This window comes from Neomonachus schauinslandi, chromosome 5 (genome assembly GCF_002201575.2).
Source record: "Neomonachus schauinslandi chromosome 5, ASM220157v2, whole genome shotgun sequence".
In the NCBI taxonomy this organism is placed as follows: Eukaryota; Metazoa; Chordata; class Mammalia; order Carnivora; family Phocidae; genus Neomonachus; species Neomonachus schauinslandi.
The window spans coordinates 123,357,480-123,374,663 of NC_058407.1; the positions used below are offsets into that span (position 1 = coordinate 123,357,480).

Here is a 17,184-nt window from a genome sequence, read left to right on the forward strand (position 1 = left end):
AATTGTCTCTTTCTCATCCCCAAGTCCTGTCCAACACTTTCAGAAGAAGGAGAGCTCTTCCTCCAGTTCCAAATTTAACTTGCTACATCAAGTATGCCTTGTTTTCTATATTTGCAACCTCTTCTCCTCTACTGGTTCCCTCCTTGGATCCCAAAAACTTACTTAAATTTCCTCCATCTTCAAAACAAACAATAAGCAAATAACTTCAGCCCGCATCTTCTTCCAAGAATAGCCCCTTTTCCCTTCCATTTTTAGCTGATCTGTACTTGTTATCCCTGCTTACTTCTCTTTTACTCTTATTACAATTATTAATTTTTTTTATTTTCATATTAAAGAGTATTAAATGCCCATCAAAGGAATATATCAGGCAATATATAAAAACAGCAGAAAATTTTTAATTTCTAATAATGTCTCCACCCATTTACTGTTATATTTCCTATTTATTTGTGCATTAATTTTTTTCTACTTCACTGTATATTGCCAGTAATTAAGGATCTCTTTGAAAATCCATAATACCATTATCATACTTGAAAAGAAGTTAGCAAAACTTCTTTTTTAATTTTTTTATTATGTTGATCACCATACATTACATCATTAGTTTTTGATGTAGTGTTCCATGATTCATTGTTTGTGTATAACACCCAGTGCTCCATGCAGAATGTGCCCTCTTTATTTTTTTAAAGATTTTTTATTTATTTATTTGAGAGAGAGAGAATGAGAGAGAACACATGAGAGGGGATAGGGTCAGAGGGCAAAGCAGACTCCCTGCCTAGCAGGGAGCCCGATGCGGGACTCGATCCAGGGACTCCAGGATCATGACCTGAGCCGAAGGCAGTCGCTCAACCAACTGAGCCACCCAGGCGCCCCAGAATGTGCCCTCTTTAATACCCATCACCAGGCTAACCCATCCTCCCACTCCCCTCCCCTCTAGAACCCTCAGTTTGTTTCTCAGAGTCCATCGTCTCTCATGGTTCGTCTCCCCCTCCGATTTCCCCCCCTTCATTCTTCCCCTCCTGCTATCTTCTCTTTTTTTTTGTTTCTTAACATATATTGCATTATTTGTTTCAGAGGTACAGATCTGTGATTCAACAGTCTTGCAGAATTCACAGCACTCACCATAGCACATACCCTCCCCAGTGTCTATCACCCAGCCGCCCCATCCCTCCCACCCCACCCCCACTCCAGCAACCCTCAGTTAGAAGTTAGCAAAACTTCTACCACTAGTAATATTTACATGACTATTCTCCCAGATTTTGTTTCTATTGCTAGATGTGCAAGGTAAATATACATCCATTTTTATTTTTTTAAAAAATGCAATCTTATTATATATGCTATTTTATAACCTGCCTGTTCCTCTTACTAAGATTTCATATTTTTCTAAATTACTATGTAGCTTTACATCATTTTTAAAAAGTGTCCGGTAGTCTTTTGCATAAATGTCATAATTTATTTAACAAATTATGAATGCCCACAAAGTTTTATGGTACTATCCTATTGCCATTATAAATAGCAACTAAGAACATCCATGTTTTATTTTGTTTTCTTTTGGTGCTTTCTTATTTGGAGGACATGGCTGCATCTCATCTCTGAGCCATGGAGAATTGTCTCAATATGAGAATAAGATAAAGATTTAATTTTATATTTTTCAAATAATTATCCAGTTGTCTGAATGCATTTACCCTTTGTCTTTTGCAGATCAATTTCCACCCATACCCATGCCCTGCTCAGCAAAAGGCATCTACAAATTCTTTTTTCTTTTTTTACATTGAGATGTAATTGACATATCACATATTAGTTTCAGGTATACAACATGATTTGGTATTTGTATACATTGTGAAATGATCACCATAGTAAGTCTAGTTCACATCCATCACCACACAGAGTTACAAATTTTTTTCCTTCTGATGAGAACTTTTAAGATCTACTCTCTTAGCAACTTCTAAACATATAATACAGTATTATTAATTAGAGTCATTATGCTATACTTTACATCCCTAGGACTTATTTATTTTATAACTGGAAGTTTATACTTTTTGACCATTTTCACCCATTTCAGCCACTCCCCAGGATCCCTCCTCCTCCAAACTGTGGCAATCACCAATCTGTTCTCTATGAGTTAAGGCTTTGGTTTGGGTCTGGGTTTCTGGTGGTCTTTTTTTCTTAGATCCCACATGGGATTTGTCTTTCTCTGTCTTAGTTCATTTAACATAATGCCAACAAGGTCAACCATCCAGGAAATCCCATCCAGGATTTCCTTCTTTTTTATGTTTGAATAATATTTTGGTGTGCGTGCGCGTGCACACGTGTATGTGTTCGCCACATCTATTCATCGATCAGTGGACACTTAGGCTGCTTCCATATCTTGGCTACTATAAATAAAGCTGCCGTGAACATGGAGATGCATATATCTTTTCAAGCTAGTGTTTTTGTTTTCTTCCGATGAATATCCAGAGTGGAACTGCTGGATCATATGTCCATAATTCCTTACATGACAAATTCAGTGACTGTTTTTAGTCCTAATTCTTTACTCCTCTGCAGGATTTGACATTCTTAGTCACTCCTTTATTTCTGCAACTTTCTTTCCCTTAGGCTTCCCTAGATTCCCACTTTCCTGCTTTCCTGGATTGTCTCTTACATCCGATTTCTCCTATCTCACGTTTCCTCACTGGATCTTCTTCCTCTCCCTGTTTCCCGAGATTGCCTTGGATGTTATATGTGGCTCTATGCTTATCATTTTACATGTTCTCACTGGGCAACTGAGGCTGTTCAGCAGGCATTTACAGCACAGCTTGGTGGGTGCTGATGGGGGAATAGAGCTACCACGTGGAAGGTCACACAGGGTCTCGGGAATCATCCTGCTGCACGTCAGGAGTGGACAGCGGTTCTGCACATTGCTGAGCAGGGTTTGGAGGGCTCTTGGTAAGAAATGAGGCTGGAGCAGTAGGCTGAGGTCAGTACACAGGGGCTGTGCACAGATGCTGAGGAATCTGGACTCTATCTTTCTGTTTATCCAGTAGATTTTTCTAGGGTTTTAGGACATGCTGGGCATGATCATTCCATTTTCTGTGGTGCATCCTACATCCACAATATAGGAATATCTGTCTTCACCCCACAGAAATGGGCATACTATCACTGCCCCTGTGACTACAAAGAGAACATGTGTGGGGGCGCCTGGGGGGGCTCAGTCGGTTAAGTGTCTGCCTTCGGCTCAGGTCATGATCCCAGGGTTCTGGGATCGAGCCCCATGTTGGGCTCTCTGCTCAGCGGGGAGCCTGCTTCTCCCTCTCCCTCTACTGTTCCCCCCTGCTTGCGCTCGCTCTCTCTCTGTCAAATAAATAAATAAAATCTTAAAAAAAATTTTTTTTTAAATAAAAAGAATAAAAGAACGTGTTTGGGGGACTTGGGGTAGGGGCAGAAAATTAAGGTTCTATATTCAGTCAGTCTAAAGTGAAAAATTCTAATGGGGTATTATGTGTGATTTATTGGCATGTCAAAATATTTATTCAGCTATCAGATGTACCCAGCATGGAGCCTGAGATAAAATCATAAGTTCTAGAACAATCGCAAAACAAACTGAGGGCTGAAAACAAGCTCCCTTACAGCACAATGTTCGTGTGGCATGCTTTGGAAAAGTCATTTTTATTAGAACATAATTCACTCCTGAGGGAGCATTTCTTACAACTTCAGGAGCGTGGGGCTCAGGCATGCTGATGTCGGGTCCTCGACTACATCTGTTTCCCCACGGCCAGTGCCTCACTTTCCTGCCTCCTGAGGATCCGTCCCACCACACAGAATGTTCCTGGAGCTTCACCAGCACCGATGTATGAAGAGAGAAAAGTAACAGGAAAATAATGACTCATGCTCGAAAAGTCACTTCCTTCTGGGGAAATCACTTTTGCTTAAAAGCTGACCCTTACAAGATAAACTTTCCAGGAAGGCATTCCCCATCCTTCAGGAGCTCCTATGGTTGGAGAACGGGAAGGCTTATCCCTTGTCCATGCATTTCATTGTGTGATTGAACACACTGCTGGCAAATCGGGACGGGTCTGGCTTCTCTTGTGACTCCTAGCCCGCTGAGGGGGAAAGTGCCTGGTGTTCAAGGCTAACGAAAAGGTGACGAGCATTTATGAGACTGATGTGCTATCTCTTGCTTTCTCTTTGCAGCCCGCCGCCCCCCCCAGAGGACACCCCCGAGCTGAGCGCCTTTTTGCGAAACTCGACCATCCCTCATCTTGTCAGGAAGAGAGACGTGCGGATGCCGGAGCCCCACAGACAGAGCCCCGCAAAAATCCTGGTGAGTTATCCCAGTGTGCGCACATCCGAGAGGAAAGGCCAGATTGGACTGAACTCCCAAACACAGAAGGTTTGAACTTGGGCTGTTTGTTTCTCCGTCCCATTCAATGCTCAGATATGCCTGCCATGTTTTGCCAGTACACGTTGTGAGCCAACAAAGTGACTCTTCCCTGCCTTCAAAGCCATATTTGCATTATAGGGCTTTCACTCTTCTAAACCTGCCATGCAGGCCACGTTAGAAAAATAATGATAAAAACCTAAAACATGGCATGCGATGCATTTGCAGAACACAAAGCTCCCGCTGTGAGCCCATTCCTAGACACTGAGCGCTGGGCCGGGGGGGAGGGGGGGGCGGGCTGGGGGGGGGGGGTGTCACAAGTGTCCCTGCATCTCAGACTCCTCTGATGGTCCAGAAAAGACGAGAATGGGGTCTTCTGATTTCCTGGGCCCAAACCCTGCAGAGTCTTAGCACAGGGAGCTGTGGTAGATCTATCCTGAGCTTAGTCAACCCTTTGCAAAACTGTGGAGAGCACTCAAGAGTCGGTATTTTCAATTCAATTCAATTCTCTTCACTCGTTCCAAGGTGAATGTTAATACCACCAAACTCTACAATTAAGAGGCTAAATTTTTTTTTAAAAAAAAAGTCTAAAATGTTTTGTTTTAATGTGTCTTGAATATGTTCTAAAATTCATAAAAAGTTTCAAACATGGAAATGGACAGAAACGTACATCGAGCAAGTCTTATTCAGTTAAACTTAAATCAATAGAGGAATGTTTATTATAATAGAAGTACCTGAAGTTACCTGGCAAAAAGCTATGGCAGGGGACAGATTTTGGTTCAAGTCCCTGTAAATTTTTATTTTTATTAAAATTTTATTTTAAAGCCATTTGTGACTTTGTTAACTCATGCTTTATTCTCTTTGTCTCCTATTGGTTCAAAAATTGCAAATCATACGCCTCCGCCTGTCCTCAAGTCAAAACAGTTTGGGATAGAAAGTGATTGTACAAAGTTTATTCTAAAATCAAAAGTTCAATAAGACCTCCTATGGTTTTTGTTTAGTTAAAAACAACTTACTGAATCCCATTTCTGATTAGGAATTTGAAAGTGCAAAATGCCAGCATCCTGTGTTGGGATCATAATTTCCAATTTGCATAGGAAAAATTCGTATCTGTCGCACTGAAATATACTTCTCCTCTGCCCAAGAGCGTCCTTGCCTCTCTCCTCTCGGACCCCTGCTGCTCTTATAATGACCATACCATCTCCTCCTCACCAGGCTTTCTTCTTGTCCCTTTCCCTTCTCGGCTTACAGAAACCTTATCTTTCAAACCTTCTTCAGCCTCTGATACTATTAATCACTTCCTGAAACTGTATGTCCCTTGGCCTCCCGCAAAACACTCTCTCCTGGTTCTCTTCCAGTCCGTTGGCCTGAGCCTTCTTAAAGTTGTTTGTGGGCTTCTCCTCTGCCCATTCTCAGATGCCCCTGTACCTCAGGTCTCCATCCTCAGATCCCTTCCTTCTCCCACCAACTTCGCTCCTTCAGGGAAACGCTCTGCACGATCGTGGACTCCAGCCACGCCTACGGGCCTCCTGCCATCTTAACAGTCCCTACTACACTCTAGACTCGAGGAGCTCAGTGTATACATTCCTCTGGATGCCTGATAACCGCTCCAGCCCCGACACACCCAGAATTCTGCCTCCATGACCCCCAGAATGTGCTTCTCCTCTAGAATTCCCAAACGCAGGAGCACCAGCGCCCATCCACTCGGTTCCCCAAGCCAAAAGGGCTCCCTCCAGTCCTCCGTACAGTCCTCCCTCCCCTTCATCCCAACTTCCAATTTGTCACCAATGTCTCATCCTACTTCCTGAGCTTCCTTAAACTCCGTTTTCCTCTTTCCATCCCCGTACCTCAGGTCAGGGCCTCTTCCCCTCTCCCTTGGACTCTTGCAACAAGCCCTTGTCACCCTCCTTGCTTCCCACTCTCCTCCCCCCCATTCTTGCCTCCCATACCACCTGCCCCTAAAACCCAAACCCCATCATAGCCCCTGCTTAAACGGGACCTTCTGAATAGAATCTAAACTCCTTGGCTCCAGTAGGAATATTCTTTACCACGTAGACTTCCTCTCATTCCCCTCTCACTTCTATCTGTCCACCCTGCCCCCGAATACCCTTTTCTCCTCTTTTCTGAACATGCACTGGTCTTGTCCCTGTCTGCCTAGATGGCTAGGTCACTCTTTCTCGCCCTTCAAGACTCATTCTGAGCGCAGTCTTTCTCCAGAATCCTCCAACAGAGCTAGCTCACCAGGACCAAGAGGTCCAGGGAGCTTACAAGAATCACCCCCTTCTCACTCGCCTTCTTTGCCTCCAAAGGGTGGGATTGGAGATACACAGCATGTCAGTAATGAAGTGTAGGTAAACATGAGGGTCCTCACAGGGGACACAAACTGCAGCGCTTCCAGAATTCCTGCTCCTGCTGTAGGCACAAAACCCCAAACACCTCAGCGCCCAACCCTAGTAGAATAAGAACAGCCCCACCACCTGAACCTGGAAACAGCATGTCGAAATCTGACCTCCCTGGAATTTATCAGATGCCCCCTTACTGATTGCTCTGTTTTTGGAGAATTCAGAGGTTCTCAAAAAAGATTTTCATGGCAATATGTCCCTCGAGCTACTCTGTGGTTTAGCAATTTCATTAAAGTAAAATGCCTCAGTTAAATCCTGCTCATACTAGTCAATAAACTAATGCTTATTGAGCATCGATAGTCCAGAGCCCAGTGCTTGAGACATGAGAAATAAATAAAGCATAGCCCACACGATAAGTTCAAATCAGTGAGGGAGTACAATTCAAGAAGTATCATCCTGTACATGGATACACAGAAAACAGATGTGAGCTGTCTATTTATTTCCATACTGGACCCAATCAAAAAATATGATTTGACAGGTAGAATGTCATCACAATGAATACTTCCCTGGAACATGCATTTTATATAATAAAAGTTGCCTGTTGTAAGTTAGCAAAATTAGGAACTAGCTTAAAAACAGCCTAATGGATGGAACTCGAAGGTTCTGCTTTATAACCAAGAAGTAATTTAGAAGGAAGAATGTTTTGGAAAAAATGGGTTGATAACACTGGGTCTTTGAGATAATACAGATACAGGGAGCTTCCTCCAAAGCCTTTTCAGGGCTCCTTTAGTCCAGGGTCACGTGTTGTAAGGGTCTATAAGAAATATCTTCCTGCCTTCTGAGAAATGAAATCAACAAAGAACAATCCAATCACTGCTGCAGAGAATTGTTTTAAGTCCTTAGGAAAAAACAAAGCTTAAATCTTATGTTGTATTTTACATTCCATTATCTCTACACTACCAGTAAAATTGATGCATCATTACTACCAAACTGTGTTTTCTCTTGGTTGTTTCAATGTAATTGTTTGTTGTTTAAATGAATAATTTATGAATTAGGTGGTGACTTCTGAGAAAGTACAGTGCAGATAAGCTGACTTCAATGTTGATTTTCCACCACAATTTAAAAACACCGATTGGCTACCACTGATGTTGGGGGGTTTTTTTTTGTTTTTTTTGTTTTGTTTTGTTTTGTTTTGCAGAATTGTACAAATATCGAGTGCTTACAAATCTCCTGTGCAGTGGGGCGGCTAGAAGGAGGAGAAAGCGCCGTCCTAAAAGTCAGGTCACGGTTATGGGCCAAGACCTTCCTCCAGGTAACAACACTGACGCTCATGCACCCGCTCGTAGGGAACCTCTCCTCAAAAGCTCAGCTGGAAGTTTTCCTAAAAAGGATTTTTAAATGTTTTAATTTTTAAATTTAGAAAAATTTGATTTTTTTCATTTAAAAAATTTAGATTTAATTTTAATTTTAACATTTTTTATTAATTTTAAAAATTTTTTAATTTTTAAAATTGTTTAAAAGAAGCGTCTGTGGAGACGTTGAGCCAAGATCAGCTGGTCATCTTTCCCATCAGGTGAAGACCTTTTTTTTTTCCCCAGCTTTATTGAGATATTGCTGACATATATGGAAGTTTAAGGTATACAGCATGATGATTGGAGACCTGTATGTTTTTGAATGGTTACTACTCTGAAGTTAGTTCATACCTCCATCCCCTCGTGTAATTATCTTTGTGTGTGTGTGGAGGGCAGGTGATAACTTTTAAGACCTACTCTTTTAACAGCTCTCAAGAATCCAATACAGTATTGTTAATTATACATTAGATACTCAGAACTTATTCATCTTATAGCAGGAAGTTTGTACCCTTTGACCATCATCTCCCCAATCCCCCCACCCCGGGGCCCAACCTGATCTACTCTATTTCTGAGTGCTGCTTCTTTAGATTCCACATGTAAGTGATGTCATACAGTATTTGTCTTTCTCTGACTCATTGCACGTAGCATAATGTCCTCCTCCTCGTCCATCTGTGTTGTCACAAAAGGCAGGATTTCCTTCTTTTTTATGGCTGAGTAATATTCCTTCATCTTTTAGGTGAAGACAATGAAAATATCCTGAGTCCCTAAGGCCTTTAGACAGTAACTTAGCTTCGAATAAATCTATTTAGCTCACCACTTTCTACCCAGTGCCCAGCACATAGTAGTTTTCAGTAAATATTAGTCAGTGGAATGATGGCACATATAAGAGACAGTGTAAGCCATATGCCCCAAAGGGTCAAAATAGAAATCAATGAAGAAGGGAAAGGGGAGATTCCCACAGCCCGGGCCCCAGCCAGGATGCATCTCAGTGATGTTCTACATATGTGTGATTAAGAGGTTCTTGGCTGCTTCCGTGTATCTAATCTGTGGCATCCCACCCTGCCACAGATAATTCCGTGGACTGCATGCATTTTAAAGTTCTAAGATCTCTTTTATACTGAACAAATTAATTTTTTCCATTTGGAAAGAGCTATTTATTCAAATGATACTACTATGTTGTGACCTTGTTTAGAAAGGATTTAGAGAGGGGAAAATAAGATAAATTAAAAACCCTACCAAATCTATGCATTCTTGCTCACATTTTAACTATTAAAAAATTCATCTGGCTCATTGCACCATAGAAAATCCAATGGTAAAGTCCTTTTGAGTCTAACTAATAAATACAGAATTTCATAGCTCTGGATTTTCATGTTTTCCGGGATTCAAAATACTTCTGTAGTCTCGCAAATCCTATTTAATTTTGTTTCTAAAATAAATAGAAGGAAAGTTAAAGGTATTTATGAAATAGTGGTGAAGCTTTTTTATTTTTTAACTAAGGCAGGGTTTCTTAATCTCAGCATACTCTTTCAGATCAGATCATTCTTTGTTGTGGGGAACAATCGTTATAGGATTATAGAATGCTTTATAGGAAGTGCATTATAGGATGCTTAGCAGCATCCCTGCCCCCCCCCCACTAGATGCAACCCATTCCCCAGTTGTGACCATCAAAACTGTCTCCAGACATTGCCAATGTCCCCTGGGGGCAAAATCACCCCCAGTTTTAAATGCCTGAACCAGGGAGAAGTGCAGTACACAATTTATTTGATTTTTAAATTTTTTTTTAGTTAAATCATTATTTATTCATTCACTAAACAAATACCCATGGAGTGCCAACTATGTACCAGGCTCCTCTTCAGGTATCGCTTCCTTTCCATCGTTTTGTTCATGGTCACTCTATTTTGGGGTTGTTACTTCTTATCTCAGAGTTGAGGAGTTGAGGAGAGGAGTCTCACTGAATTCCCAAGCCCATACAGTCTTCAATGATAACCATACATTCCTTCTATTACTTTGGGTATCACATCCTACTGAAATAAGGGAGAATAACTTTTTGGTGAAACAGGACTAAAATCATTACGACACCACAGTCAAGGGAAACATGATTATTTAATTTTTTTAAAGATTGTTAACTTATTAACTTGTTAATTTGACAGAGAGAGAGAGAGAGAGCAGGGAGAGGGGCAGAGGGAGAGAGAGAATCTCAAGCAGACTCCCCGCTGAGCGCAGAGCCCGATATGGGGCTCGATGATCCCAGGACCCTGAGAGCATGACCTGAGCCAAAACCAAGACCAGAGAGAGTGGCTCAAGTCACCAGCATTTACCCACAGCCATAGCCCACATTTCCGCACACCCAGTTTCTGCTTCTTCCCTGTCTTGTAATCTGAGTGCTGAAGAGGAGTGCCTTCCTTATTGCAGTCTCTCTCCCTTGCTCTCTCCCTGCCTCTCCTACTCTCTCTAAGAATATACTACATACTGGAGGTCTTTAATGGTTTTGTCATGCAATCCAGAAGGAGGTAAACATTCTCTGCTTTCCTAATCTGAACTAGAAAGTTTACAATTCTTGCATGACATGATTTGCTGCATTATGTTTGTTTCTGTCCACTTGGTGAACATGCAAACCGGTCAGAAAAAGATTTTATTTAGAATAGTCCTAAATGATAACCTGTCCTGTGATTGTTGCTTGAAACAATCCTTCCCAGGGTAAGATTTCACCAGTAATCGCTTAGGTTTTATCAGCTCACAAGGCTTTGTTTCTGGCAAATGTTGAGTACTTAAACATGGGCTATGTGGTCAAAAAGAATTCTTGAGAAGGAAGTGAGCCATGGGAAGGTAGGAGTGGAAGGGCTCATGACGTTACCAGCCACACCATGTATTTAACCAATTCAAAAGCCTCACTCTCCATTTGTTACCGACTAGAGGACTTGTATTAGTACCAAGACCGTGAGCAAATCATTGTGCAAAAGTGCATGACAGCTAGTGAGCTGCAAACCACGGTCGAAATGACACAGAAATGAGAGAGGAACAGGGCATTTTCTGAGGATTAATAGCTAGCTGGGGCAGGTCGAAGGTCCCAGGTATTGTCAAGGGATATTAACTCCAGCTGCTTTTTCAGTCTTAAATTGCCTGCAATGTAGCAGTGATTGCTATTAGTTGAGTATATTGCTATATGGAAGAGATTTCTTTTAAACCTAAGAATAATGTAGTTGTTATGTGAAGACCATGGCTAAAAGCATTCAACTTTGAACGTAGAATCAATAATATGACTCTGCTTATAATTGTTGTTCATGAATTAAATACTTACTTGTGCCATGCTTTTGACCTGCAGTCACAAGACTAGCGCATCTTTGGTGCCACCCCAGCTGATCATAGTCTAATTGCTTACATATCCCCATTCCTTGGAGCTCCAGAGCATCTTAGAAAAATGAAAAAATAAATGCATTTTCCTACTGAAAAGGATGGAAGAATCTTGGGTTTGGAGAATAATTTAAAATAAGGAGTAGATCTGTCTATGAGTTGTATTGTTTGCAGGCTATTTGCCTACCACCTTAATTTGTTCAGGCCCCAAACTGTGTCAGTTTACGTCACTGAATCAAATAGTGGAGGGACAGGTCAACAGCCCGTTTTCATGAACCACAGCCCCCATTTTATGTCACTACCTTTCTTAGAACTTCTTGAACTTTCTAATCTAGTTGATAGTGGATGGGGTCCAATTCAACCATTGAAAGAACTAAACCTTCTATAAGGTGCTATAAAATGGGTGTTATGTGAGGTCGAAGGGTTCATTCACTGTCCATTTACGTGGTCAGTCAGCCAGGGTTGAAGCTGTTCGAGGTGCTGTGGAAGATATAAACATTATATCCCATGGTTTACACCCTCCATTTCTATATAATCTTGTTGAGGAGAAAAGTAATAGAGACAAACAATAAGTTAAAAAACAATGTCAAAATTGCAAACAATGTAGGACAAATATAGTTTCATCCTCATCTTTCTGAATTAGAATCCCTGAGCCTGATCCCAGGTGTTTCTGAAGCTCAGCAAAGCCCACGGGGCTGTGAACCACTGGAAAGGATACTAAGGACTGGGGATAAAGTAAAACATGAGGAAAAATCAAACTGTGGCCAAGAGCAGAGGGGGTAAAGGAAGGAGGTGAATGGAAATCCCCTCAGACAAACATGTTTCTCCCTGTTCTATATTCTAGAGTTCAAATCCCACCTTTTATTCATTAAGAAACTTCCATATTCATAAATGAAGAATCAGGCAGGACAAAACTTCCCATCTAGAGTTGAGACAGAGATGGAGGTCTCTATTGATTTGTTCCTCAAAGATACGACTTCGAGAGCAAGAAAATTATTTTCTATCAATTTTTTTAATTGAACTTGGAGACTAGAGAAAACTTGTTCACTGGAGTTTGGGGAGCATGGACACACATGAGTATGTAATTGTGATCCTTACGCAGAATCTCATGACCAGAATATAGTCATGTTCCTTCTGTGCCTACCAGCCAGGGTGCTAAAGAAAATAGATTTAAATCACCAAGTACATGCCAGATTTTATGAGCAAAGTTTTTCCACGTTTTAAAAAACACTTCTCATACACACAAACAAACAAATCCAACTTTCAGTTAAAATGGAAAAGCCAGGAGACAAGAGAACATCAGAAGAATAACAACCAAAAAATAATTTTTCCAAATGAATAAAGTTACTTATCCTGGAATGTTGGCATAGAAAGAGAGAAAAAGTCAAAGATACAGTGACTTTAAGTATTTAAAAATGTTGCATACTCTTGCCTGTCCTTATCATCTAGAGGAAATGGGATTTATTGAAAAGAGAAAAACATTCAGTCACAGGAAGAAAAAAAAAAAGACCTTCGTAAAAAAATGTAAACAAAATTATTACAATCCAACTTGATGGATTGGCTTCAAGAAACCCAACATTGAATTATAAATGGTGAAGTACTGGTGAATGTTTAATAAACTGCTCTGTGGGAGTAGTGGGGGAAGCTCCAATGTGCAGCATTTGTTGATTTCCATGGTGTAAATATTCCCACCGTGGCCGATTTCAAGCTGCCAGCATAACGTCACCAAATCTGGAGTTGGGAAGAGAGGCACATCCCCTTCCAGATACAACAGACTTAAATAATATCCAGAGCATAGGTACTAGCAAAATACAATAAAATAGTTAATAAATACTGAGTTTGGAGTGTGTATGACCTTCTAAAAAATACAATTTTCTGAAAGTTACATAGATAGAAGTTTTAATAATGGCTCTGTTTAACAACTGATACTCAAAATTCCTGAAATTTTAACAGTCTGCTCTCAAGAGCCATTATGAACCAGCTCTAGCCTAAGACTGGATAGCTCTAATCACTGTCTCAAGTTAAATGGTGGGGAACCACAGAAATTTACGTTCTCAAAATTTATGCTCCTTGACTTAGTCTTAAATATTTTCCTTTGACTTTAATCAACAGTTAATATGAGAACCAATTAAACAAAAAAAAAAAATTTTGCTGAAAAGTTTTATCAAAAATTCTATGGCTTTAAGTCAGTGGTTTGTTTTTTTTTTTAAGATTTTATTTATTTATTTGACAGAGAGAGAGATCACAAGTAGGCAGGCAGACAGGCAGGCAGAGGGAGAGGGAGAAGCAGGCTCCCCACCGAGCAGGGAGCCCAATGAGGGGCCCTATCCCAGGACGCTGGGATCATGACCTGAGCCAAAGGCAGACGCCCAACCGACTGAGCCACCCAGGCACCCCTAAATCAGTGGTTCTTAACCAAGGGGATTTTGCTCCTCGAGGGACATTGACAATAATTAAAGACATTTTTGGTTGTCACAATTGGGATAGAGGTGTTACTGGCCTGACATCTAGTGGGTAGAGGTCAGAGAGAGCTACATATCCTACAATGCTCAGGACAGTACCCCATCCAACCCCAAAATCCTAACAGTGCTGAGACTAAGAGAGCCTTCTCTGGATCTTCTGTATCAAATGAAATGTGATAAATTTCTTTATAACTTAGTATCAGTCTCTCTCCTAAAATATTTCCCTCTATCAGATAATAAGAATTTTATAACCCACTATATCTCCCCTTTGTTCTTCACTAGCAGCAACTATATTAATCTTTGTGCTTGATCCTCTTTAGGACTCTGATTTTCTGTTTTTATTCTAATGTCATTGTACCAAGTCTTTTATTAATACAACAAATTCTTTTTAGAACTAAGAAAAGGATGAATGACTGGATGGGCAGTTGGATGGACAGTGGAATGGATGTCTCAAAGGATGTCTGGATGTATGATGGATGATTGCATGGGGAAAATTTTTTTGAAGAGAAAATGAAAAAAGAAGGAAAAATGAAATTTTGCTTTGGAAAACAATTGGATGGCTGCCTGTATAACTTTTTAAATATTTGCATGGAATATATTTAAATAAATATTTTTAATTTCAGAGAAAAAATGATCCCTATTCTCTTGCATCCCTGGTGTCCTTCAAAGTTAAGAAGATGCCTTATAAAGATCAGCCAGCAAAACTCCCAGAAGGAAGCATAGCAGTGAGTATCTGAAAAATATAGAGCCACAATAATTTTGTTGAAATAATTATTTTTTAAATCACTGTTCAGCTTGTGCTACATTTAAGTGCTTATTACATTAACTTGAGGAAAGTTTCTTCTCTGGATCATTCTTCTCTTATCTCAGTCTGGAAATTTCTTAGTGCTGCTTGATCAAATTTTTAAACTTTCAGTGTCAATTTCTACTCAAAAAAAAAATCAGTGCAGGACTAAAACAACTTTTTCATCAAGCCATTTTGTTTGGAAGAAGTCCAGATAGCAATGATCACTATAATGCAATCCTCCTAATTGTTTAATTTTAAAGACAGCATGGTAAGTGAGGTGGGGATGTTGGGGGGAAACTCTTCCTTAGGGACAGCTGGATGAACTTAGTCATATCCTTTCTATGCAAAGAACTGTAATTTTCACCTGGAAAAAAAGCACACTATGATCTTCATTTGAATGAAATGTTATTTTAAAATTGAGGCTACTAAACATTACTGACGGGGGTCTATCAGTCACAACACAACTGCTGGAGTCCTCCACAGCTTGGCAAGGCGGTGGAGAGCAGACCGGGACACGGGGACACGGGGACACGGTCACCCAGACCCTGAGTTTACCATGAAGGTGATCACAGCCAGAGCTCTGGGAAAAAATATTAAGATTTAAATCTTTGTCTCTGGGTCATTCCATAGATACAACCCCCACTTGAACCCTGGTCCCCAGGTCTTTGTTACTCGTGGTGCAGCTTGCAGACAGCACCATCTGCATCACCTAGGAAATTGTCAGAAATTCAGAAAGAAGCCTCACTCCAGACCTGCTGAGTCAGGATCTGCATTTTATCACAATCATGAGGGCCTCGTGTACACAGTACAATTTGAGAGGCACTGCTTTGGATGGTATGTAAGTTGATACTATCATGACGTCTTATCGGTGTAGGTCTTAAAATGTAATTATAAAATTTAATCTTTCTAGCCTGATGTACTTTTAGTAATTTAAATTGGATGAATCCATTGATTAGTGATTTTCAACCCTGAGTATGCAAAGCATCATCACTCGTGCAACTTTAAAGATACATACATGCTAAGACCTCACCCCAAATATCGGGATTGAGGAGGGCTGGGCTGGGGCCCTGGCACTGTGCTTTAAAAGCACCGAGGGGGGCGCCTGGGTGGCTCAGTTGGTTAAGCGTCGGACGCTTCATCTTAGTTCAGGTCTTAATCTCAGGGTTGCGAGTTTAAGCACAGCGTTGGGCTCCACGCTGGGTGTGGAACATACTTAAAAAAAAAATAAAAGCACTAGGAAACTCTAGCACGGGGTCAGGCAACACAGGGCAAGACTCACATTTCAAATGTGTTTCAGAAACAAACTGAGGGTTGCTGGAAGAGAAGGGGGTGGGGGATGGGGTAACTGGTTGATGGGCATGAAGGAGAGCACTTGATGGAATGAGCACTGGGTGTTATATGCATCTGACGGATCACTAAACTCTACCTCTGAAACTTATAATGCAGTATATGGGTTAATTAATTAAAATTTTTAAAAATTAAATTTAAAAAATAAAAAAATGGGATTATATTATTAAACACACACACATTCTCCTGGGCCTCACCCTGGCTCCACCCACTCTAATTAGAAAACATTCAGGAAATCACCGTACCTCCCTGAGGCTGTTATATTCACCTGAAAGCATTGTTGAGAAGGTTAATAAAGTGATGTCTCTGAAGGCCTGCATTACACCTGGAACAAGGTACACTTCAAGCCTCAGTAATAGTAAACCTCCCCAAATGTCTCACCCTCCCTGGCTAAGTCAAGGAAGCCCAACTTGGAAATGTCAAAATATTTTTGTAAGCTTTGGTGGCATGTTAAAGTAAGGACGGCCACATCTTATTTCATTTAGCTTGACTTTCTTTCCCTCACAAGATGTCTGCTGTAGTTGGATTTACGTTCAACCTAGAAGACAGAGGCTTTGGGTTTTAATACAGAATGTTCATCCAAAGAGGTTCAAAGGCTTGTCTCTCTAAGGGAGATAAATCTGGGTCCCTTTGTTTTCTCTGAGCATGTGTTCCATACCAGAAACATATGTTACAGTCAATCCTGTCAACAGCGTTGGGTTTTCTGTACTGGCCCCAGGTGATAGCCTGCTGTTCTCAACTCATCTCGATAGACCCACAAAACTATCGGTTACGTGTGCTTCCCCATCCCCACCACCCTTGTCACTGCATTTTTTAAAAGCCTTATTATCTGAGGTGGATGATTTACCACATCATTTATGGAAAGGTTATTGGAAAAACATTTAGGAATGAAGGTGCCCTTGGGTCTCCTAATACCTGACCGAGCGGAGATCGGGTCGGTAGAAAGTTTGCCCTGCACTACAGGGAAACGATTTTCCTGTGGCTTGATTTGAGAGGACTGTGCTTTGAGCTAGCTGATGTGTTTTGTTTTGTTTTTATAGTGAGTTCTTCTCAAAGGTCATTCTCATCTGGAAAAGAATGCAGCAGAAGGGAATTGCTTTAAGGGGCTCAATCAGTTGGAGTAGGTTGAGAATCATAAGAGCTCCAATCCATACTCTGCCAATGGGGAAACCCTCTCAGATACTTCTTTTGT

The 17,184-nt window shown here is 40.9% G+C and overlaps 1 protein-coding gene across 2 annotated transcripts in view; it reads left to right on the forward strand.

Moving 5' to 3' along the window:
- Positions 1-17,184, forward strand: part of ITGA8 (integrin subunit alpha 8) — a 176,795-nt gene that overhangs the window by 150,841 nt on the left and 8,770 nt on the right. For both annotated transcript variants that reach the window (XM_021696693.2, XM_021696694.2), the window contains 3 exons: positions 4,165-4,294; positions 7,892-8,005; positions 14,482-14,583. In XM_021696693.2, the coding sequence (XP_021552368.2) occupies positions 4,165-4,294; positions 7,892-8,005; positions 14,482-14,583 (346 nt within the window). The remainder of the gene's footprint in view (positions 1-4,164; positions 4,295-7,891; positions 8,006-14,481; positions 14,584-17,184) is intronic.